At 47.2% G+C, this 24,282-nt stretch overlaps 3 protein-coding genes and 1 long non-coding RNA gene across 5 annotated transcripts; 3 read left to right on the top strand and 1 right to left on the bottom strand.

Moving 5' to 3' along the window:
• Nucleotides 1-490: 490 nt before the first annotated feature.
• LPCAT3 (lysophosphatidylcholine acyltransferase 3) lies at nt 491-15,352 on the top strand. The gene is given in 14 exon segments (XM_061454163.1): nt 491-532; nt 534-687; nt 9,482-9,589; nt 9,689-9,795; nt 9,949-10,042; nt 10,164-10,201; nt 11,259-11,437; nt 11,844-11,952; nt 12,627-12,713; nt 13,034-13,200; nt 13,819-13,966; nt 14,465-14,623; nt 14,742-14,868; nt 15,003-15,352. Coding segments are annotated over 13 exon segments (1,509 nt in total). The 3' UTR covers nt 14,859-14,868; nt 15,003-15,352.
• On the top strand, nt 4,171-7,117 carry LOC133269630 (uncharacterized). The gene is made up of 2 exons (XR_009743509.1): nt 4,171-4,874; nt 5,411-7,117. It is a non-coding gene; the product is annotated as an uncharacterized LOC133269630 (long non-coding RNA).
• A 226-nt stretch (nt 15,353-15,578) lies between the features above and the next one.
• On the bottom strand, nt 15,579-17,680 carry EMG1 (EMG1 N1-specific pseudouridine methyltransferase). Of its 2 annotated transcripts, none has more exons than XM_061454165.1 (6): nt 17,501-17,680; nt 17,310-17,411; nt 16,887-17,028; nt 16,462-16,520; nt 16,203-16,352; nt 15,579-15,896 (listed from the first exon to the last, which is right to left on the bottom strand). In XM_061454165.1, the coding sequence occupies exons 1-6, from the start codon at nt 17,639-17,641 to the stop codon at nt 15,783-15,785; spliced, it is 708 nt and encodes a 235-aa protein (XP_061310149.1). In that variant the 5' UTR covers nt 17,642-17,680; the 3' UTR covers nt 15,579-15,782. The 2 variants fall into 2 exon arrangements, with proteins under 2 accessions (XP_061310149.1, XP_061310150.1); XM_061454166.1 differs by having other exon boundaries at nt 16,887-16,977.
• A 144-nt stretch (nt 17,681-17,824) lies between these two features.
• Nucleotides 17,825-23,752, top strand: PHB2 (prohibitin 2). Its single transcript, XM_061454164.1, has 9 exons — nt 17,825-18,011; nt 18,091-18,175; nt 18,266-18,345; nt 18,441-18,625; nt 20,410-20,539; nt 21,029-21,132; nt 21,531-21,608; nt 22,142-22,218; nt 23,167-23,752. Exons 1-9 carry the CDS (start codon nt 17,885-17,887, stop codon nt 23,195-23,197), a joined length of 897 nt encoding a protein of 298 aa, XP_061310148.1. The 5' UTR covers nt 17,825-17,884; the 3' UTR covers nt 23,198-23,752.
• Nucleotides 23,753-24,282: the final 530 nt, after the last annotated feature.

The raw sequence follows: 24,282 nt of genomic DNA, 5'->3' as shown, positions 1-24,282 counted from the left end.
GAAGCCCGGCACGGGGGAGCAGCTCTTCCCCGGGTCAAGCACTCACAGTCTATCTTCCAGGAGCCACTGGGACGGCGGGACCCAGCAGCAGTGGGGAGGTTCAGCAGCCTGCCACGGCCGAGCACCTGCGCCGAGCCTGAGGCCGAAACGAGGCCAAGACCCGGGCCGCAGCCCAGCCCTGCTCACAAGACCTCTTCATGCCCGCGAGTAACCCCAGCCCTTCCCTGCCCCTTACCCCTCCCTGCCTGGCTCTCTCCTGTCCCGCCACAGCCAATGGGGAGGAGGGCTCCGCCTGGCCCCGCCCCGCGCCGGCTCGATCCGGCCCCGCCCTCGGAAGTGCTTCCTCCAATCATTGGCTGGCGGGGACAGCCCCCGCGGCACCGCCCACTCGCGGGGTAACCTTTGCCTTAGTGAGCGCAGGGCCCTGCCCCGCTGCCACCGGCTGTCCAATCGGAGGCGCCGTGGGGGCGTGGCCGGACCGGCGCAGCCAATGGGCGCGGAGGAGGCTGTGAGCGGTGCGGGGGCCGCGGTGGCTGGTGCCGCTGCCGGGTTCGAGGAGGTACCGGCCGGCGGGGCGGCCGGCAGAGAAGATGGCGGTGGCGGGGTCCGGCTGGGGCCTGGCCCAGCTGGCCGAGGCCCTGGGTTCGTCGGAGCAGGCGCTGCGCCTCATCGTGTCCATCCTGATGGGTAAGGGAGGGCAGAGGGTGCAGCGGCCGGGGCTGACGGATCTGGCGACCCGCCCGCCGTTCGACCGGGCCACCCCGCCGCTCCAGCGCCGTGCCGTGCCGTGCCATGCCGCGCGGCGCCACGCTGCGCGGGGTAGGGCCGGGGCTGAGGCCGAGCAGCGCCTTGCCAGCACGAAGCCCCAGCTGTGTCAGCGCCGTCGTGCCAGGCCACGTGTGCGCGGAGCCCCCCGCGGCTCCGGACCCGCCCCGGCGGAGGGTGCATGCGCCCGGGTTGTGCCGTGGCGCGGCGGGGAGTTCGGGACGTGCCTTGCAGCAGCTGTTGATGGGAGCATCCCTGCTCTCCCGGTGGGGAGCGGGAGCGGGGCGGGCGAGCCGGTGGGTTTCCCCGCAGGAAGTCGGGGTGCGGGCCTGGCGGGCCGCCTGTGAAAGGGGTCCGCGGCGGGGGGGAGCCTGGCTTTGAGATCTGAGCAGCCCCTTCGCCGTGGTGCTGGCACTCGGCTTGCTGCGAAACGAGTCCGGTTTGAGTCTGTGTCGTGAGCACTGTTTTGGGCACAAGAACTTGGTTTGCAATTGTGCCGATGGTGTTGAGTGAGTGACAGGTGCTTCATGTGCATCGCATTCCGCATGGGCATGTGTCTGGAGAGGGGTGTACGCTCCACAACCCTGTCTGAGTGCAGGGACGTCTCTGCCAAGAGGCATTAGTAGCGTCTGCAGGAGCGATGCAGGAGTGGCATGTCATCATCATGTCATCAGAGGGACTGCCAGGTAGGGTGAGCAAATCCTGCTAGCTAAGTGGCCAGGAGAACTGGGATGTTGTGCTGCACTCCACCTGCAATGTGAAGTGTGTTGCAAAACATACACTGCTTACACTTATCTACATGTGAGATAGTTCAGTCACGTGTAAAACGCTTAAGGCAGGGCTAGAGTTACAGTGTGGGCTAGCAGCTGAAGGCAGGTTATAGCTCCCAAAACATTATTTCAAGTGTATTTATACATGCTATCTACATACATCTCTGCAGATGCCCAGTGAAACTTCGGGTTTTGGAAGATTTTGGTGGTGTAGTCACCAGCAGAAAGGAAATTCAAACGTTCCTCTGAACCTGAATGTATATTTGAAGTGGTGCAGCTGGTACGGTGTGATCTGTCAAAATCAAGTTGCTTTGGCTAGCCAGCAAGTATAATTTCTAAAAAGAGATGTAAGAATAGTTGTGTCACTTCAAAACCGTGGTCTGGACCAGACTTATTTCTGCCTGATGTTACACATTTATGATGTGTAAGATCAAACTGAACCAAACCATTCTTCATGTCAAGGGTATAGGGGACTGAACTGTTGAACTTAACATAGAAATTAGTTAAACCAAACTTCTTCTATAAAGAACATATGAAGTAGTAAAGAACATATACAGGACACACACATAAATCAGCATAAATTAATCTAGCAGCTCTCCACAGCTGAATGGGAAGAGTCCTGCTTTCCTGTCTCCTGTGTCTCTCTCTACTTTAATGCAATCTGATTGAATTTTCTTGCCTGGCAGAAACCTAAACCAGAAAAAGACGATAATTTATTGCCAGGTTAGTCAACTGAACCGGTCAAGGGAGTAGTCCAACAAGTATTGATGCAAAAAGGTGTTAGGAAGCAGACACCTACATTAGAGTGATTCTTTTGCAGAATGCACCTTAAACATACTCCCAAAGTTCTTTCTTGCTTCTTACTAACAGTAAGCTAGAATATGGCATTGTAAGGCTGTTTCCTGCTTGGTGTATTATGGGTGAGCAAAAGCACTTCTCTGAAATGAATAGCAGGTAATTGTCACCTTAGTGATAGGAAGAGATGCCCAGTCCAGTCACTAGATTCTTTTCAAGTGTGAGATTCGTGTGTGTTGTTACAAGTGTTCCACATACAGTGTTGACACTAAGCCACTGAGATGGCAGTGTCCCTTCCTGAGGTAGGCCACTTTCTATTTTGCATGAAGTCTTAATGGATCTTTCTAATTTGTATTAAAAGTTTGGGGATCAGGGACTGGGAACGAACTCACACCTCTTTCTCCTCCATACCTGAAATGTGTACCAAACCAGGAGGCTAGAGCTGCACTCTTCCCTGTCCTTTCTCCATAACCCAGTATCTGTTAATTATATGCAATTGAAAGCATAACTTCAGTTAGGCTAAAGGCATGCAAAACCGCCTCCACTGTACTTTGGTACTCATGCAAGTCATGTAGATTGAACCACTGAGGCAGAGGGGATTGACTCCAGCTTTTCTGCTTAATGGATTGGTAGTAAAGCATTATATTATTACATTAAAAGGAAGGGCCAAGTACCACTCCAGAGCAACATGAGAGGAGAGTGAGAAGAGCTTCTTAATCCAGTGCTAGCAAAGAAATGTTCATTTAATTGCAGTTTAGTTTATAATCCTTGAAATCCTTGAGCCTTTTGGTAATGCACCTATTGCAGATGACCATTTGGTAGGATAGCATAAGGTATAAATGAAAGGCATTTCTAAAAGCTGGAAGTGGCATTAGGTATGGCTTTTCCTTCACTTCCTCCATTTCAGGTGTTTGTATAGATTCAGGAAGAAAATCATTTTTGTTGGCTGCAGCTAATACTGCTGAATTCTTTCAGAACAAGACCATGAGGATGAAGCACAGTACCCTGTTCCAAAGATGGATTTAAAAGTTGTTTCTTATTTCTCCCTCTGTGATGCATTTTACTATCTCCGCTGTGCAGTTTGACTGAAACAACTGTTCTAGGGCTTCACTGTTCAGGAGATCACCAGAAATTGGTAAAAATAGCCTTCTGAGAAAGAGGCAGAATCGCAAAGGACTTTGCAACTTCTTACATTGATTTCCAGAGAAAGCTAAATTGATGTTGAAAAAATAGTCTGAATGGGCTTGATTCAGAATAAGAGTGTTCACTTAGTCATGATCTGAAATAAGCAAAAGAGGTAAATGAATGCTGTTAACATTCTGCCATTAATGAAAACAGAAACAAATACAGGGGAGAAGGAGAAAGCATGAAGAAAGAGCAATCAAGAACAAAAACTAGAGTAGTCCTAAAGGGCACGTTGCTGAGTAAAATACAGGCATTTTAATCACAGCTTTGTATTTAAATCGGACACCTTTTATACATCCTGCAATTCTGAAGTGCAGAATCCAATTTGAATAGAGCCCATTACTCAGATTATACGAGATTAAACATTTACTTCAGGTTTCTTGTATGTGAAAATTTGCATAAACAATCTTTGAATAAATGAGACTGTAATTTGGCAAATACTATCAACAGCAGGAATACTTGAATTTAAATTGTCATTTAAAAAAAACCTGGTGTGTCTAGTACATTAACATCTGCTGATCCTATAAAAATGTCTTTTGAGAGACTTATTCTACCTTGCATTCTTCAGTAAGCCAGGGTCCAGTGTTCCCCCAGGGGAAACTGTCTTTAGGTCAGCATGGAAGTCACCAGTGGCCTCAGCTCTGTACTTGCAGAGTTACTTTCCAGTTGCTGGAATAAATGATCTGAACCAATGCTGTCCTAGTCTCTTGGCAGAGAAGAGGAAGGAGCCCCTCCAAGTGGTGCAAAGGAGAGAAGATGGTTTCTGTGCTGCTGCTCTTCTGCTCTCACTGCTCAGTGTGTAAGCAAGGATACAGGAGGCCTCGTGGCACTGTGTATTTCAGACTTTAGGTTGGTCTTATTTCTTGCATGGCTATATGGTCCCAAAGAATTAAAGATATTTATCTGGCCATACTATTACACAGTGGCATGCAAGCTACCTGGCATGTTCTGCTGCATAATATGGAGGAGGGCCAACATACTGTTCACAGCCCTGAGCCAGAACTGACCCTGCTGATCTGCCCAAGATCTGCCAGGAAGAGCACTGGTGAAGCGTTCCCTCATCTACACACATAGCAGTGACCAGCAGAAACTAACATATTCACACTGAATAGGTGCCAGAAACCAGCTGCTTTGCTTGCAGGTGGTGGTGTCTCCCCCTCTTCTACCTGTCACCATTTATTTCTTTTTATTTTGCACATCCTTTGATTATTCTTGCTCTTTGCATCCTGAAGATTTTCAGGCTCAGTGAAATTCTCCCTGTGGTTACATCTAGCTGAGGACTTAGCCCAAATCAAGTCCCCAGCTACTCAGCCAAGCAAGAACCTTACTGAAGGGGAGTCAAGCAACTGATTTTAATGGGTAAGAGATGTCCCATCTTAACACGTGGTTAAACCAGCCAAACCACAAAGCACTCATGTGCTGCCTTTTTTAATCTCTTACCTTCAAATGCTGCTTAAATAAATAGAGATTTCTGTAATGCTACACACTGTGTCTACATTAGCAAGTAAAATGGTACAGTAGGAGCAGATCCATAGAGCAGACTCATTTGTGTGCTGTACCTGATGGGTTTGGGACATTTACTTTGGATTTGCTTCAGTCTGGTCATATGGACTGAGCACCCACTGCAGTGCATTTTCAGTTCAGTTTTGTTTGAAGAGAGCCTTGTTTACATGCTTTGAGACAGTTGTGCTATGCAAACTAAAGCACTATAAGTGGACTTTAAAAGTGCACTCCTGAGCCGAATTAAAATACTCATATATATGCACCCAGTGTTAAGCAAGGTGTGGGAGTTTTGCAGTATTATAGACAGAAAAAGAGAATACTTTTGAAGTCAAAATATTAGGTAAAGGCTTATACTTCAACATGTCTTTTTCCTGTTGTCTCTTTCTTTTTAGTTCTAGCATTCTTACAGGAAAACGGACACAATTTATCTGCTAGATGTTAACAAAGGTAGAGTTAACTGATCAGCAAAAGGAAGAAGAGGAAAAATAGTCTGATCTGCTCCCTTGAAGATGAAACAGAGCTAACACATATAAAAGGGAAAATAAAGGGAGCCGAGATGAAAAGAATGGTATTCTTACTTGCAGCTTTATCTCCAGAAAAAGAGAGGCATCTTAATCACCCATTCCAGAAGATGCAAACCTGACAGCGCTATTTTTGCTTGGAATTAGAACTTTCCTCCTCCTTAATCCAGCCTCTTGATCCTTTACTTCTTTTGCTCAAGTAGATTGTTGTATGTGTGAACAACCTGGGCACTGTGCAGTGACCCATTCCTCTCCCAGATGGCTGTGGCCAAGAAGCTGACCTTGTCCTTTGCTTCTAGCATCAGGGTTCTCTTAACTAGAGATCTCCTCTTGTTCCTGTGAAAAAGTTAAAAAAGAAGCAGGGATTTATCAGCAGCAGCATCTCCCAACTAATATGTACCTTTTCTATCAATTGATAATTCCCTTCTACAGGAAGTATAACTAGAGGCAAAACCCAAGTCCGCATGCAGACTGCTTTTCACCTCCATAGTGCATAGGGGAGGAGAATTACTTCAGATCAGGGGGTCACCTTCTGTTTTCTCTAGAGAGCCGGTTTCCTGCCTTGGTCTGCTCTGCCTGAGGGAGCTGTGAAAGAGGAGTTGGCCAGACTGGGAGCTGCTGGGCAGGGTCCCTCTAGGAGCAGGGAACTTTAGTCCTGTTGCTTCTGAATGGCAAAAGCAAAGCAGAATGGCATTCTGCTGCTCACATACCCAAATGTGACAGCAAGCTTGGCAGGAGGCAGAGATAACCGCTCTCCTGCTTCTGCTGTGCTAACCCAGGCTGCTTCAAGAGCACTGTAGTTGGGCAGGAGCACGGCTGTTGTTACTGGTAGGACCACCTCCTTATCTAATAAATAGTTTATTAGTGTTCAAAAGGGCACAGGCCGCAGCAGAATGGCCACTGATACTCAGAATCCACTGCCATTCGGGGTTAAAGTTTCTATCTGCAAATGGCTCAGTTGTAAAAGTGAGAAAACTATGTTGTGTGCAGCAAACCTGGAACTAAATTGCAGTCCAGAGTACTAGCAGGTTGCTCTGTATTGCAGAAGAATTTAGGCTGATGTTGTGACTTTGGAACTGGAACAGCACCCACGTAGTGGGTAGCATTCTAAAAACATACCTGCTCTGCACATTAGTAGCTGTCATATTTGCAGGGACTCATAATTCTTTTTCCTTCAGAGAAGCATTACCTAAGCCATGATATGATCTGCTGTGTAGAGCTGAAAAGGAGTACACGTGACAAGTGAGACAGGTCTTTGAAAGAGTAGGAATGTTAGCTGGGGATGCAAGAAAATAAATGTCTGGCTTTTAGAAATCTGAGGTATAAAATAGTATTCAGTGATAATTTAATTCTGTCTACAGAAATAGCTAGAGCCAAAACCCGGTGAAAATGGAGTATTTTGTTGGCTTGTACTGATTTTTGAGAGTGGGAAACCCTTGAAAAATGTGATTTTAAAACCATATATGTAGACGAACAACAATAAATTGTGCTTTGCCTGTATATCTGTTCTGCTCTTTCCCCCCCCTTGATCGACAGGGTAAACATTTTCCTACAATAAACCTCAGTATTTTAAGTTTGGATCTAGACTGATGGTAATACTTTGTATTCTTTTTTACCACTTTCACAAAGGCAGCTGTTAATACAGTTAATAGCAGGAAGGAAAAGGGATGGTTTGGGTATGGCATTTTGTAGGACAATGTGGAGCCACTGTTGCAGAAGGGAAGAGCAAGCTGGATGAGCAGGAGCAAGGTTGCCAGGCTCTGCAGGCGAGGGGCCATGGTATGTGGGGCTGGCGGGCTGCTGAGACCAAGAAAGCAGCCTGTGGCGTGGAAACCAGTGTGGGACACAAAAGCAGGAAGGAACAGGAACAAGGAGGCAGGGAAAACCGAAAGAGAGGTAGCAAGAGGCTGAGGAAATGGGAGCAGCAGCTCAGTTTCAGGAAGCAGCAGGTACACATCTGGGCTCAGCAGTGTGCTGCCACCCGGGATCCGCAAGGGAACCCAAACATCCCAAAATCTGGAACTCCCTCCCAAGGGATCTTGGAGGGAGGAAGAGGATCTTAAAATGTCTCCAGTCACACCTCAGCGTGTTAGTGCTGCCTGACTGCAAGACACGCATTTTACATAATGTGACAGAGTTTCTCGTTTCCTGTCACAGTAGTGACTAGATTTGGCCTTGCTTGTTGGAAACCTTCCATCCATCAAATGCTTCTTGGCAAAATGGGCATTTCATCACCTTTTATTACTGCTCCATATAAAACATGACTACCTACTGCTACTATTACTCCATGAGTGTAAGTAGCAGAGATCTATCCACTGCTACAGATTTCATCTAGGCTAATAAGTAGCATGGATGCCAATATTGTGGTATATGATTAATTTCTTTTTTTGGTTGGGTTTTTTGTTGGTATAAGAGAGTTTTTTGTTGTTTTGTTCTTAATCAAGATGAAAGCAACAAGCTTGCAAAGTAGAGCAGTAGTAAGTTACAAAATGCTAGAATTTAAATGGATTCTGCTATCCCAATTCAGCTCATGGTATACATGCCTTTAGGAGCGCTAATTGCCTGAACAGACTTCACATACTCATGAGATGGACAATGCTGCTTGTGTCAGTATCATGGAATGGTTTGGGTTGGAAGAAACCATAAAGCTCATCCAGTTCCAGCCCCCTGCCATGGGCAGGGACACCTTCCACTAGAGCAGGTTGCTCCAAGCCCTGTCCAACCTGGCCTTGAACACTGCCAAGGATGGAGCAGCCACAGCTTCTGTGGGCATCTTGTGCCAGCGCCTCAGCACCCTCACAGGGAAGAGCTTCTGCCTGAGCTCTCATCTCAGCTTCCCCTCTGTCAGGTTAAAGCCATTCCCCCTTGTCCTGTCCCTACAGGTGCTTGGCAAGATTCCTCTCCAGGTGCCTTTGGTGCCTTTAGGCACTGGAGCTGCTCTGAGGTCTCCCCTTAAGGAGCATTCTCTTCGTCAGGCTGAACAAGCCCAGCTCTCTCAGCCTGGCTCCAGAGCAGAGTACAACATAATATAGTTATTGTATCATACGTAGCAATGTTTAATGCACGTTATGTGAATCTCACCTAGACGACAAAATTGCCTTGACTCATGGGTTTCTGTATGGCACTTCTCCCCGTACTACCAGAGTGCTTCACAAATGTTTGCTTCTCACTAGAGCCACAGATGAATAATCTGGAGGCATTCCTAAAATACAGCAGGAGCCAACCAGCAGAAAATGCAAGGAAAAATTCCTTCTATGAATCTTAGCAGCTCCGTATGCAATGCTTCTGACTTTGATATTGTTAAAAAAACACTACATCCTGGTCCCAGTGGATGTTAGTTACAGCTTTGTGTGCCCAGGAGTTCACAAATCGGATGCAAATCTGAGGCTGGAGAGTTAGAAAAGAAAGAGTGCACTACTGGAGGTCACTTGAGGCACTCTGGTCAGCATCATGTAAGAGCGCATTGAAGTGAGAGCAGGGATTGAATGTTAGGGTAATGTAATGGTATTAACCATAAAATATCATCCTTCCCACCTTTTTTTTTAATCTAGCTTCTTGCCACATTCACTGTGTTTGTCACTGAATCTGGAAGTGAATCAGAGACTAAAGTGTCTGATTCATGTATTTCAGCATTATCCATCTCATGTATTGAATGAGGCCAGAAACTGTACCCCTGGAATTTCTTGCACTTCAGCGTCGACTTTGACATAATTATGTTCCTGTTGAAGTATTTTTGTCTCTATAATATACAGAGTATATGGCATCTTACCTCCCAGTATGGAAATACAAGATCAGAAATGTACAACATGACCTGGGTTCATAATGTATGAACATAAAGTACATGTTCCTATTAACATGTTGAAGAAAGCTGTAATCTGGACCATCACAAATACTTGTCTATGCTCATTTACAACACTTTCATCTTTTTTGTTTTCTCCTCAGGATATCCTTTTGCCTTGTTCCAGCGCTATTTCCTTTTCCAGAAGGATACCTACCTCATCCATCTCTATAATGTGTTCACAGGACTCTCAATTGCTTACTTCAATTTTGGTAAGATGAGTTTGGGAAGAGAGAGCTGCCTGGCCCAGGGTGTGCTGCAGTTTGTGTCGTTTCTACTTCATCTCTTTCTCTTTCTTTCCCGTCCCACAGGGATGCAGTTCTTTCATTCCCTGCTGTGTGTCCTAATCCAGTTCCTCATACTGAGACTAATGGGTCGCACCATCACTGCCGTCTTCACAACGTTCTTCTTTCAGATGGTAAAACTCTCTTTCTTACTGCATCAGTTTGTAGAAAGGAGCCCTCTGTTCAGTTTTATACTTCCCAGTAGCAACTGTGGGTGGAAAAGTGGAGGCAGATCAAAACCAGCTGGGGGAATTAGTTTGACTAACCCAAACAATGGTCTCTTTCAGATATACCTTATGGCTGGATATTATTTCACAGCCACAGACCATTATGATATCAAATGGACAATGCCACATTGTGTCTTGACGCTCAAGTTGATTGGTGAGTGACACCTCCTTCCTATCTCTTGTACTCTGCAAGCCATGTGTCAGGGAAGGGAGGACTGCTTGTTCAGCCCAACAAGCCCATCCCAGGCCTTCAAATAATTGTTTCTCACCTCCAGGTCTGGCCATCGATTACTATGATGGAGGAAAAGATCCGGTAAGACACCATTTCTCCTTCATTCCTTCTCCCTTCTTCTGTGTCATCCCAGTGAGCTAGAGGTCAGCAAATCAGGTTCAAAGGATGCAAGTTAGCAAGCCACATGCATTGTTTGGTAAAAGCCGTAGTTGAGAGGGGAGCCTTTGTGAGTGTCTAAGGGCACTGAATTCTGGAGTGGAAAGAAATAATTTGAAACAGAGACAGTAGTGATTAGAGAGAGAAAAAAGTTGTTTCAATCATGTCAGAATATTCTGCTCCCTTCCAAATACCCCAACCATCTCCTTCCCCCAAAACTGTTGCTTTAGATTCCCAGTCCCTGATGCTTTGTGTCTTGTGGGTAGTGTACTTGCAGACCATCAGCACTGGATCTCAGTTCCCATCTTCCTTGCCTTTGTTTAGCCTTACTATATCCTTGCCCTTTACCATTTGTTAGGGCCCTGTTTTTAGAGCTGATGAAGCAGTGAGGGAAGAAGCACAATGTGAGGGAGAGAGCAGAACACTTACTACAGTCCCTTAATCCTGCTTCAAGTATCTGCATTCCTCATCTCCTGTTGGGGCCTGACCAAGATTTTAGCATCCATGGAATCGCTATTGACTGCAAGAAAACAAGCTTGAGCTGAAATTTCCTAAACTGAAGTTTCAAGTATTTAAATACAATGAATTCTTGCATCAAGAAGTAGGAATTGTAGGACAATAAGGTCTTTGGAGAATACATGCAATTGCAGTCAGGAACTGGAATAGGTCAGATAGAGTGCTTTTACAATGCTTAGCATGCTGGCAGGGATGCATGTCAATAGATCCCTTCCATGTTTTGAGCTTATTTAGGAAGAGAGATCTGTGCAACTGCTGTCAACCATTGGATCTCGTTGCTATTTAGAGGGGGTGGGGATAGAGAGGGCTGGGGACAGGGATGGTTGTGAAGTACGAAGTGGAAAGTTATATATATATATATGGAGGGCAAGAACTGAAACCATTGAGGAGGTAGGCTGAGAGCCTAACATCCAGAGTTAGTATGAGATCCCCTAGGATGATGTTAATGCCACTCCCTTTGGTGCAGGAGTTCCTGACCCCTGAGCAGCGGCAATTTGCTGTCCGGGGAGTTCCTACCTTGCTGGAGGTCTCGGGATTCTCCTATTTCTATGGTGCCTTCATGGTGGGGCCTCAGTTCTCCATGACAGACTATCAGAAACTGGCAAGGGGTGAGATGACTGACGTTCAAGGCCAGAGACCCAATAGGTAATACAAAGCCACTTAGCTCCTCACCTTCCTAAGATCCCAGAATGCTGAATCCTCCACATGTTCCCTGCAGCAGAGTGCCTTCTTACCTGGAGACTAAAGTACTGTGATCAAAAGTGATTTCTAAGACAAGGCTGTCTTTCAAAAGTTGCTCATAACAATCTGGTTAATGTCCTCGCATTGTTCCAGGACATGAACGTCAACCAACCGTTTGACATGTTTAGTACAGACTCGGTCCCAACCTGCCAATGTTAGCATCCCAGCTTCCAAATGAAGTCATTTGCTGCAGTGGAACACGGTGACTCCCTTATCGCTATCTCCCCTAACTGCTCCACTTCTGTTCTTCAAATTATGATGGTTGCCTTCCATCGCTTTCTTTTTTGACCTTCATATTTTTCTTTCTCAGTTTTGTGCCCGCTCTGAAGCGCCTGAGTTTGGGTCTCTTGTTTCTAGTAATATATACCTTGTCAAGCCAGTACATCTCTGACGAATACCTCACCTCAGATGATTATATGGTATGTATTCATTTGGCAGTACTGGGGTGTGGAAGAATTCTGCTTCTCTTGTGGGCATTGGATCTACAAGAGTGGGTTTTTTTTCTTAGTTTTGCTTCAATTTAAGAATAAGGTAAGTCATCAACTAGTGATAAGCCTTTCCACAACTGATTTGGCTTTACTGCTTGTCCTCTGGATTCCATTTGATGCAGGACAGGAATGTGTTGAACTGAAAACAAATCTTAGATGCTACTGTTGTTCTTGAAACCTTACGCATTTTGTGACCTTCTAATGATCTTCCATTTAACCATTACATGCAAATAACTTCACTAGAGTAACTTGCAAGGCTTACCAGTCTTTGACATTCTTAGAAGACTCTTAACAAGTCATTCCTACCTCCAGATTATCAGTGGTTTTGTGTCAGTCTGAATAAATGAAGGTATGAATTCTGCAGTGATTAATGGTAACCCCAGAATCTTCCCAAAGTACCTATTTCAGTACAGCCAAGTGTTACCAAAGGAAGGAGAATGATGTGTGAACTTGCATAAACCCATAGCCTAGCAGCCAAGTCCATAGAGCAGTCTCAACACACGCATCAAATTAAAACAGAGTGAAGAGATCTCATCTACTCTGTCTTGTTATTGCCATTTGGCTCCATTTTTCATTTTGATTCTGTTTCACTCTCACCTCTGCAGGAGAAGCCTTTCTGGTTCCGATGTGCTTACATGTTGATCTGGGGCAAAATTATACTCTACAAATACGTAACTTGCTGGCTTGTGACGGTGAGTCTAGATGTTGTTCCAGAGACAAAAGACAAATGAACAAAGGTCACACTTTTGCAGCTAATTAGTATGCTCTTGGACTTAGCCCTAATGGAAATAGCCCAAGTATCTGGAGATCAGTGCAGGTCAGTTTGCTTGCTCTAAGTTAGCAAAGGCAAGCAAACTAAAAAGCAGGCAGTTTTTCAACCATTTGTTCCATCTGCAGTGGTGCTCTCCACTCACCACAGTGAGAGTCAGAGCCTGCCCAGCTCTGCCTTTCAAAACAAACTAAAAAAGGAGGGGGAACAATGTTTTCCTTCTTTTTGAATCTTTTTCCATAGGAAGGTGTCTGCATCCTTGTTGGTCTGGGGTACAATGGGAAGGACCAGAATGGAAAGCCTTTGTGGAATGCCTGTGCCAACATGAAGGTCTGGCTGTATGAGACAACACCCTTATTCACAGGGACCATTGCTTCTTTCAACATCAACACCAATACTTGGGTGGCCCGGTGAGCAGGACAAAATTCCCATTCTAGCCTGGTTTGGTAACAGCTGTGTCAACAGAACCAAGATCCTACGCTGAGAGGGAGCATTAGGGGAAGAACCTGCCAGTTTTCCTTTCTTCCACTCTTTCTTCCATGTTTTGCTGCTGTGCCATTTGGAACAGCTTACCGGGTTAGATCTTTTCATTCAGTCTAAAAGGGCAGTTCATTAATAACAGTCAAGCAGTTGACTGCAGCAGGAGGGCAGACTGAATATAGCGAGCCCTTGTGCCTGCCTGGTCAAAGTGCCATAGAGCTGCCTCTACCAGCTGGATCCTGTATCCTTGGGATGCTCCCTTAAGCAACGACTTGACCAGGTTTTGTTTCAGCACTTGCGGGACACACAACTGAAGTGTAAGATCTCATTTCTGGGTGCATTGTGGGATGAACCACTTCTCCCCAGGAACTGGGATTTCTTTAAGGCAAGGGCTGCTGTACATTTTGCCCTGGTACGGGGAGCTGCCTTGTTCTTTCTGTCACCACAGGGTGTGCAAAGGTGTACAGCCCCCTGGGCCCTGCATCCTTGACATGGGGAGGGGAGGGTAGACAATAAACCAGAAGCACTTTGTTTCTTTTCCACTCTAGCTACATCTTCAAGCGTCTGAAGTTCCTGGGTAACAAACTGCTGTCACAGGCACTGGCCCTGTTCTTCCTGGCCATTTGGCACGGGCTGCACTCTGGCTACCTGGTGTGCTTCCAGATGGAGCTGCTGATAGTCATCATTGAAAGACAGGTGGGCTTTGTCTGATTGACCAGGATTGGGTGGCCTGCAGGAGACTTTCCCTGTGAGCTGGGAACTGCCACGCCGAAGGCTTTACTTGGAGTAAAACCAGGAAAAATAGCTGCTCACTTTGGGATTGGTTTTCAAGCACGAGATGGTTCTGTTCTCTACAGAGAGTTCAGTAGGTGGCTTCTGCATGGGTAAGCCATACATTTGTTGCAGAAGCTGAAAGGAAGGGAAGAAGTTGGCATATGGGTAGAGGGCAGCTGAAGTGCTTGGCAGCTGGAAAGGTTGGAGGACATGAGCTGAATGCCTCTGCTAAATGTCCCAGTACTGAGAGAACAATACTTGAACTATTGTTTGGAGAGGGTTGAGCAGCTACTTTTTTAGACTAACTGCTCACTGAAATCCATTTTACACAGCTGAATAGATAATATTGGCCCCAGAGTATGCATGTACAGGCACAGGACATTCAACTGACAAGAATTTTGTTGCTTTTCTCTAAATTAGATCATAAAGCTTATACAGGACAGTCCCACCCTCAGCACTTTGACCTCTATCACTGTCTTGCGGCCCATCTTCTACGTGCTGCAGCAAGCTAACCACTGGCTGTTTCTGAGTTACTCTCTGGTGCCATTTTGCCTTTTCACCTGGGACAAATGGATTAAGGTATTTAGTAGCCACAAACAGACAACACGTGCAACCAACCCTTTTTCCTCCAACCTGTCTCAGATGTTCCTGGCTCAGAGCTGCTTGCTGGTCCTTAACCCTGCCTTTCTCTTTCCAGGTGTACAAGTCTATTTATTTCTTCGGCCACGTGTCGCTCTTCATCTTATTACTGGTGTTGCCTTACATTCGCAGACTACTGGTGCCACGAAAAGAAAAGCTAAAAAAAGCAGAGTAACAGCCAAAAGGTAAGGCTGTCCTAGGCAGAGACATGCCCACGCCTGGGCTGGGAGATGAAGTAGGGCAGCAATGTTACAGGCCAAGGTGAAAGGCAAAGCTGAAAAATCAAGCAAACCAAATCTAGCACTTTTCTCTTTTGCAGATTGTACCACCTGTGCATTTGTAGGAGTTACTGAACACTCCGGAAGCAAAGCATCACCTGCCAAGTTTGCTGTGTTGAAGTATGACTTCTTTTCAACGTGAGGAGGGGGAAAGAGAAAGCACAGGGTCAGAGACCCAAAAGGAGGGGAATGGAGCCAACCTCCTTCCACATCCTCCACCTTCTGTATGTTGCCTTATCTCTCTGCCGCCCTCCGATGGACACTCGTGTCTCTCTGCTGATACCCGATGATTGTAAAACATTCAAGGCAGGCACTGTATTGGATTGGAGCCACCTTCTTCTGACTTTTCTACGTTTTGTCATCCAAGATAAAAATTGCTCCTGGTCTTTTTTCATATGGGCTTCAGCTCCTTTCCTGTTGGGTGCCTCGGTGGGGGAATGTGAACTGTCACACACCACCAACTACGGGGATTCTACAGGACTGAGCAACACCACCTGCACGGCAACCAGGGTGCAGCTGAGAATTTCATTTCCATGACAGATTTGGGCAGAGTTCCTGCTATAAAGGGATCGAGCCTACCCATGTATGAAACATGAAAAAGTAAAATACACGAGCACTCTTATAAAAAATGGCCTTTAATAGGAGGAAAAAGGGTGAGTAGGGCAGTCCGTTCAGTCTCATTGCTCCAGAAGCTACAAGGAGAAACTGATGCCTTTTCCCTTCAAAGAGCCCAAAGTTGCACCAGGTCCATCCCTAATTGAAAGAGCCTTTCCAGAATATGGAGTCACTGCACAGAAGTCCACCACAGCAGCAGCAGAAACTCATACTATTCCCCAGACTTCTTCAAAGGCAGTGGTAATTTTAGCACACGTCAGGGCAGCAGAGAGGGGATAATTGCTGATGGAAACCATCTTTTCTGTATAGTCAACATTGACCTGGGGAAGAGAGAGAAAGAAAAGAAGCCGCAAAGTATCAGGCTGCAAGTTTTCACTTAGTCACATCTATCTATCGCCATTGGCTGGGGAGGCACAGTATTCCTGCAGGACAGCTGCCAGCCCTCACTAGCTCCTTGGGAGGGAGAGAAGTACCAAGTGTTACAGCATTGGGTTGGGGAGGGTGGGTGGACAAGGGAGACCAAGCCAAAAAAAGAGCAGAAGTAAAACAACCCATACTCAGAACAAGAGTGAAATCTATGCTGTTAAAGGGTCTTACAGCTCTAAATAAGGGATGCATGCACTTACCGAACCATGAGCAAAAGCTCCAACAACAATGGCAACTGGCTCTGCTGTAGGAACCAGTTCACGCAGATCTGACACTTTTGGGACTGCAAAAGAGGTACCTAGCTTCAGGCAGCCCACAGGGAGATGGTCACTGACTGGGTTTTTAATCACCTGCAGAAAGCAGAAGGTTACTAGAGGTGCAGAGGTAAGATACCCTGCCGCATAGCTAACGCCACTGCTTGTACAAAGCAAGCCCAACATGAGCTGTCAGAGTGTTTACCTTCAACAGTTTCTGAGGCCCATCAGCTGCTCGAACGCTGAGCTTGTGCAGCAACTGAACTGGCAAAAGAAGAAAATGACTTAAGCTGTCTGTTGTTTTGCTGGAGGAACCCTATCCTCTGCCTAGAGCTGAAGCAGACAAAAGTCCATCTTTAGCGTTCCCTTTAAAGTATCATCTAAAACAGTCCAAAAGAATACTAATCAGTCACTTTGCTGCTAGCTCAGTCTCCTGCAGGCGCTCCCCCCTGTGCTAAGGAACACACAGTTGGACATGGAACTCACAAAAAGACACTTTGGTTTCTTGGCTCTTTTCTCACTTTCACATGTTTAAGGTTGGTCCAACTGTGCGCCTCTTCCCAACGTTCCTGCACTCCTAAGCACCTTCCCGCATTACCCTCTGGCTGGTGCGAAGTTTGCATCGCTTACCCATAAGACCACAGAACCGATCAAAAGTTCTCGGGATTCTGGTTTGGGGATTGATTTCAATTAGAACATTCTTCTGGGTATGGATGTAAACCTGCAGGAGACCAGCCCGATTCAGTGGGCTGTCCATAAGCATCAGGAGACTCTGAAGGACAAAAACACACAGTAGTGGAAACAGACAAGGCACATGGGAGATGACTTTTGGAAAAGTTCAGAGTTATGCCCCACGAGTGCAGAAAGAACTTACGCTGAAGCAGAAATAAGTTCATTTGGCTGCGTAACGCTAACCGAAAGCAATCCCATTCCCAACCACACACTAAACGCACAAGCCACAAAGCGCAGCGGGCAGGACCAAACTTGCCCCGTTCAGAGGCACACGCAGACCCGCACACCTGAAGGGCAGCCCCGGCCACCAAACCCCGGTACCTGGTGGGTGATGTCCGGCCGCACCTCCGCGGGGTCCCGGCCGTTCCGCAGCAGCAGCGCCTTGTGCTTGTCGCAGTTAAGGAGCTCGAACGTTTTCCCCACCTACGGCCGACCACGGACAGGTGGGCAAAGGCTACCGCAGCCGCCTTCGGCCCGGCCAGACACACACACACCCCTCCCTCCTCCCGCACCTTCACAGTCTCCAGACTCGCCCCCTCCAGCACCACCAGGAGCCGCCGCTGCCCGCGGGGCCGCTTCGCCTCCAGCGAAACATCTGCGGGCACCGCTCCCTCCCCGTCCTCCTCCTCACGCTGCCGCCGAGGCGCTGCCATCTTGTCACAGCCGCATGCGCGGCACCAAGCGCACCGCGCCAGCCCCGCCCTCAGGCCGCCCACCCAAGATGGCTCCGGGGGCGCGCCCCTAATATGGCTCCGGCCGGACGCACTTCCAGGGCGTGGAGCAGTCTCTCCGCAAGGCGGCGGCGGGACGGAACGAGGCTGTTTCCTCACCGGAGCGCCTTGTTCGACGGCAGCTTCCGGTGTCCTTCCCGGTGGGGCGCGCGGCGCGGCGCGGCCATGGCGCAGAACCTGAAGGACCTGGCGGGGCGGTTGCCGGCCGGGCCGCGCGGCGTCGGTACCGCGCTCAAGCTGCTGCTGGGCGCCGGCGCCCTGGCCTATGGCGTGCGAGAGTCCGTGTTCATCGGTGAGTCGTGCCCCACTGCCCCCGCTCCCGGTAACCCGCCTTCCGCGCTCATCCGTGCCTCTCCCCCCTCTCTCCGCAGTGGAAGGCGGCCAGCGGGCCATCTTCTTCAACCGGATCGGCGGCGTGCAGCAGGACACCATCCTCGCCGAGGGGCTGCACTTCAGGTAGGGCCCGGCTCCCCCGCCCCGAGCGCGGGCCCGCGGGCCCGGCCCCGATGGGTGCCCGCGCCGTGACACGCCTCCCGCCCCTCGCAGGATCCCCTGGTTCCAGTATCCCATCATCTACGACATTCGGGCCCGGCCGCGGAAGATCTCCTCCCCCACCGGCTCCAAAGGTGAGAGCGGGCCCCGCGGGCAAGCACGGGGACCGGGGAGAGCGGGCAGGAGCCCGGCTGCGGCGCCGGCAGCGCTCATCTCCCCCCATCTTCAGACTTGCAGATGGTGAACATCTCGCTGCGTGTCCTCACCCGTCCCAACGCTGCGGAGCTGCCCAGCATGTACCAGCGCCTGGGGCTGGACTACGAGGAGCGGGTCCTGCCTTCCATCGTTAACGAGGTGCTCAAGAGCGTGGTGGCCAAGTTTAATGCTTCACAGCTCATCACTCAGAGAGCCCAGGTAAACTTGCACTCAAAAGGCAAAGAAACAGCTGTGCATCTGGGGAACCTTATATAAGGGATAAACGTGTTAGGTTGGTAGGTGGTGTATTTAAATGAAAAAGGCATGGAACTGTATCCCACTTGGAGTTTTGATTCCAGTACAGATGCAAACACTAAAGCTTCTGAGAGGAAAACTGGATTTGTTGGTATATGGAGTGCAGAACTGCACTATAATGTAATGGGGGAGGGAGAGCTGATTTACATCATAATCCACACATAAAAGTAGATCTGCCTTAAAAAAAAGTATTACCTGGCTTTTCATGGGTCTTGGAAGAGCTGTCAGAGCGTATCAGTTTTAAAGGACCTGGAAAGTGAAGTGGATGAGCAGTTAACAAAGCAGTAACTTTTCTGTAATGGGTGGTACAGAAGGGCAACAAATATTTCTAGTTAGGAAAAGGTTAGAGGGTAGCCTGGGGACAGGTTGCAAAATAGAAATATTTAGCTTTAAAAAAGCCTGTATCTGAAAGTTTGTGTTCTCATAATTTGATTGCCAGGGATTCTGAGAATATTCATCACCTGTCGCAGCTGAGGGAGAGAGAAGTTAATGGTCTTCCTTTAAAAGGCCTTAGAGGAGACCCTGCATGAGACTGCTAAAGAGGATAAGTTGTCAGTTGAAATATGAAGCATCTCTTAACTAGTTACAAAAAGAGGAGAACTAAGTGTCCAGGTCTTGTTGTGAGAACTGTTCTATAGCAGGGACTCCAGGGTTTTGTGCTAGGCCACATGCTATGTGCTGAAATGATTTGTTAACAGTTGTATAAAGAGAATGAGTGGAAAGGGGGAATGTGACTGCTTTGTCTGCAGGGGATTTAGGTTTATCAGAAGCAATGACAACTGTTAAGTATCTGAAACTTCTGAACAAACTGAATTGAGTGCAACCTTGTCATATGTTCATTTGTTAATGTGAAGTTATTTGTTCATTTGTTAATGTGAAGTGATGGATATTGTGGCCCATGGGTATTGACTTTACAGTTATGCACTTGGGGCTCACACAGTGAAGGTTTCTGGCAGCATTTTAGAGCTGTGCTCAGAAACAGCTGCAGCAGAAGTAAAAGCAGATACTAGGCTGGCCCAGCATGTGATACTGCAGCAGCTACTTTTATTGAAGTCAGTATTTGGTGCAGGACTTGTCAGCCTGCCTGAGATAGATGCTGACAAGTTAAAGGTAGAACCAGTCAAAAATACCTACCAACAACACTCTTCCAAAGAGACTGATACAAGTGGAGTACCCACACTGGAGGGGTCGCTACAGTAATGAAGAGAGATGTGATACATAGTTAACAAAAAATTATGTGGGGTTTTTTTCCCCTGCATCTGAATACAGATGTGAGGAGACAGTCGAACTGCCAACAGTGGCAAATGCAAGGTGGACAAGGAAATACTTGTTGCCAAAACATGAAACGTGGAAACTGTGGAACTAGATGTGGTAGGATGTGAAAGCAAAAAACAAACCCAAACCAGAAGATTTATTTTTTCAATATGAACTGTATAGTTAATAATAACTGTAAATAAGATGTGATATACTTTTGGATACATAGCTTTGGCTATGCAGCGACAGATTCAGAGATGATATTAATGATAAATGGCCATGGTTCAGGGTTTGTTCTAGGTAATGTCTCTCTCTGTGAATGAGCTGTGAGGAGCAGTTGTGCTTCACTTGTGGGGTGCACAGGAGGGTGAAGTAGCCTGTGTTTGTACTCTTCCTGCTGTATTTGTACTCTTCTTGCTGTATTTGTCTTTCAGGTGTCTCTGCTCATTAGGCGAGAACTGACAGAGAGAGCCAAAGACTTCAGCCTCATCCTGGATGATGTGGCTATCACAGAGCTTAGTTTCAGTCGTGAATACACAGCAGCTGTGGAAGCTAAGCAAGTGGGTGAGTTCCATTTATGCCTGAAAAGAGTGGAGTGCTGCCTTTGCCCTTCCTCTGAACTGGTGAACAAGGAAGCAGAATTTGGGCTAAAGGAATCAGAATTTGGGCTGGCATGTCTCTGCTTCTGCATTGATACAGCTACAGAATGATCAATCCCGGCCTCTTTTATAAATGCTGTCAGAAAACTCTGGGCTATAGCCAGTGGGGTAGACCATCAGAGGGACCGAGCTCCCAAGACCAGGCTTCCTCTTCAAACTGGGACTCACCACTTACTGTGGGGATTATGTGTAGAGGGTCTGGATGCTTCTGACTTTATCTAAGAAAAAAACTAAAGGACACTCAAATGCATTTCACAGTTGCAGATCTGGCCCCAGAATGCCATCAGTGCTTCTGGAAGCAGAGCCCCCAGGCCTCGGCTCCAGGGTTCCAGTTCTGGTGAAGGGTTCCAAAGATGGAATCCATTTCCAGTGTTTTTGGCCATTCTCTTTGCAGCCCAGCAGGAGGCACAGCGTGCACAGTTTCTGGTGGAGAAGGCCAAGCAGGAGCAGAAGCAGAAGATTGTTCAAGCTGAAGGGGAAGCTACAGCTGCCAAGATGATATCCTGCTTTGGGAGATTTTGTGGGATGTGGCTTATGAGCTTGACACAGTCTGTCACATCGGGTCCATGCTTAGGAGACTGTTACAAGATGATAGCTTCAAGTAGGTCACAATTTATCATCCTCACCCCACAGCTGGCTGGAGTTTGATTTGTCTGAGCTTACAGGTCAGACCAGAGAAGGCCATGAGCCTTCTCCCTGTTGTAAGGTTTAGCTTCTATTGGCTGTGTGTGACCGTAATCCATAATGTTGTTATTGATTTAGAGAAGTAGAAATATGCCTGCCCGGAGGTCTGTGTTAGATGGAGATTACTTTCCACCCTAAGATGTCTCTAGGAAGAATTCCTTGAGGGTATGTGGCTTTTGTTAGGATTTTCCTTAACTTTGGCTCTGCTGTACCTGGGGGAAGCTCTCAGCAGGAATCCAGGCTACATCAAGCTACGTAAGATCCGAGCTGCTCAAAACATCTCAAAAACGGTGAGCATGGAATTCCCTTTGTCCTTTTGCAAGTCCCGAAGCTGTTCGCTCAGCCCAGTGGCCACATGATGAATTTAAGGCGAATGTGACCTGCCCTGTCCTGATCTCTGTTCCTGTGCAACCCTTCTCTGCTCAAGTAGACCTTAAGATTTAGCTTGCAATGATCGGCAGTTAGAGGTGAGGCCAGGAGCTCACGCCCTCCGTATGACAAGGCCAGATCCACATCAGATTCCATCACCCACCCTCAGCTGCAGCCACCAAAAGCTCCTGGTTTCCTGCAGGCTGAGAAAAGGGAACAAATAAGTGTGGGATCAAAGGTCTTTCTGACAGAGAGACAGAATGAGCACTTCTTTCAGAAAGTCTGATGGCACTGGGATAAAGTCCAGAGTTGTTTTGGCGAATTGCATTGATTTAACTGAGGTCTCAAGTGAGTAAATCAACTGCTGTATCTAGAGGGGAGGAGAAGTTCTTGATTAGTGTTGCATGTGCATTTATACTCTTTGTGCCATCTCTGCCATGGATTTCTTTTTCAGATTGCTGCCTCACAAAACCGTGTCTATCTCACAGCAGATAACTTGGTACTGAACCTACAGGATGAGGGTTTCACCAGGTAAAGGGGCCAGATGGCTGCATTTATCTGCACCCTACTTGTGAAGCTGATCCCAGAGGATACAGCTAAGCAGGGAGCTGTCTGTCTTACTTAAGAAATGACATTTTTGTTGAACTGTTATATCTAATCAATGTACTCTTTGTTTCCCCCCCTTCTCCATTACTGCATCTCCTGACACTCAGAGGAAGGTGAGGCACTGTTTCTTTTGGTCCTTTTGTTTGTGTACTTGGAACAGGGGTGTTGATGTTTGCCTAGTGCCTGGGATGTTTCTGGCATGGGCCTTTGTGGCCACGGGACATTTATTCCATGTCTACCTCAAGTCCCATTAATGATGTGAAGCCTGAAACCTTACTTGCAGGGGCAGGGAGGATATACTGAGTAACTGGAGCTCTCTGTGTGTCCGATAGGGAACCTTGTATGGGAAAGGCAGGTAGAAATAACTGAGGAATGTCCCTGTGTAGACAGGGCATCCTGCATGTATGGCAGAAAAGGCTGTAAGAAGGCAATTAGATGGTTGTAGGAATTCTGGTTGAGTTGGGGTAATGGTCCTACGAAAGGTGCTTTTGTTACTCACCAAAAGCTTCCCAACTCCATCGTAGAAAACCCCATTCCCTGCTTTCAGAGCTGGCAGGTGTTTGGTGGCTTTGTGTAACCTGTCCAGTGGTTACAGACAAGGCAGTGCCAGCTGAGCAGCTGAAAACTTACATTTCTTAGAATCAAAAAAGGAAGCCAGAGCTGTTTTTTTTTGCTGGCATCTCTGATGATTCTTTAGCTCTGACCAGATTGTCTTGCTCATCCGAGAAGGCTCAGGGGACTTTGCTGGTAGGAACAATGTGGAAGCCCATAACCTTTGGATGTGACACCCCACACTCCCAAGTCTGTAGTGTAGGTCTGGTTCAGCTTTGTTTGTACTTTCTGGACTAACGACTCTTTTCTGTCTCCTTTCAGTGACAGTCTCCTACCCAAGCAGAAGAAATGAAAGAAACTAAAGCCTCCCAGAACCAGCGGCGCTACCCAGCAGCAGATAGGAGTGAGGAGCTTCAACCTCCCTCCACTGGCATTGTTTGCCCTCACTTTGAAGTTGTTAATCCAGTAGCCAGATTTGGTTCTCGTGCCCCTGCTCCATTTGTGGTGGTCCAGTTAAAGGATTGAGCTCTGCCTCTGGGCAGCTGTGATTCCTTCCTCACCCTACCAGTTAAATATGGGGAGGGGGGAAGAGGGGACTTACTAGGATTAACTCATGTGGATATAGTAATTCACCTCTAATCTTCATTAATCTGTAGATTTTTATAGGTAAAATCAGAATTTTTTCTTTTTTTTTGGCCAAGTGAGGGAGTTCTGCTGCCAAGAGCACCAGGCTTCTTTGATAGTAAATCACATTTCTCTTTCACTCTTGAATCCCAAGAGAACCTGGGCCTGAATTCAGGAAAATGTCATCCATTGGGTGCCTGTTACTGCTGGAAGGTCTGTTTGTGTCACTGTCTGCTCAGTGATTCATTCAAACATTTGTAACAATTAAACCCCCCCCCAAATTTACACTGTGTCCTGGTGTGTTTAGTGTCTGAAAAAGAGGTTATTTTGCGTAAGGGGAGGTAGAAAAAGAACTTCTACTTGGTTGAAGACAGAATTGGGAAGTTGTGGAGAAAGGAGCAAGAGACACAACCTCCTGTTCACTGAGAGATCACAGGGCGGGGAGAGAATGTGGACAATCATGTAGCTGCATGGGCACTGAAGAGCAGAAATCAGCACCTCCCTCTGCTCCCTCTCATGAGGGAAGCGTAGATAGCTGTGAGGACAATCCTCAGCTGCCTCTAACAAAACAAGCCTGGTAAACTCAGCTCTTCCTCTTAAGTCAGGCCTTTCACCATCTTTGTTGCCCTCTTTCAGACACTAATATTTTCGTATCTTTATATTGTGGAGTCCAGAAGTGCACGCAGGACTCAAGGTGAGGCTGGAACACTACTGAGTATAGCGGGATCATCACCTTTGACTGATTAACTACTGTACCTAATGCATCCCACTATAATGATTTCAGTTTTGCCTGACAGGGCACATTTTTGACTG

The sequence above is a fragment of the Pezoporus flaviventris genome, unplaced genomic scaffold (genome assembly GCF_033815535.1).
Source record: "Pezoporus flaviventris isolate CSIRO_AGI_PZ_B2104156 unplaced genomic scaffold, CSIRO_AGI_Pfla_v1 ptg000015l, whole genome shotgun sequence".
In the NCBI taxonomy this organism is placed as follows: domain Eukaryota; kingdom Metazoa; phylum Chordata; class Aves; order Psittaciformes; family Psittacidae; genus Pezoporus; species Pezoporus flaviventris.
The sequence above is the reverse complement of the archived record's forward strand: the minus strand, read 5'-3'. Positions and strand labels throughout refer to the sequence as shown.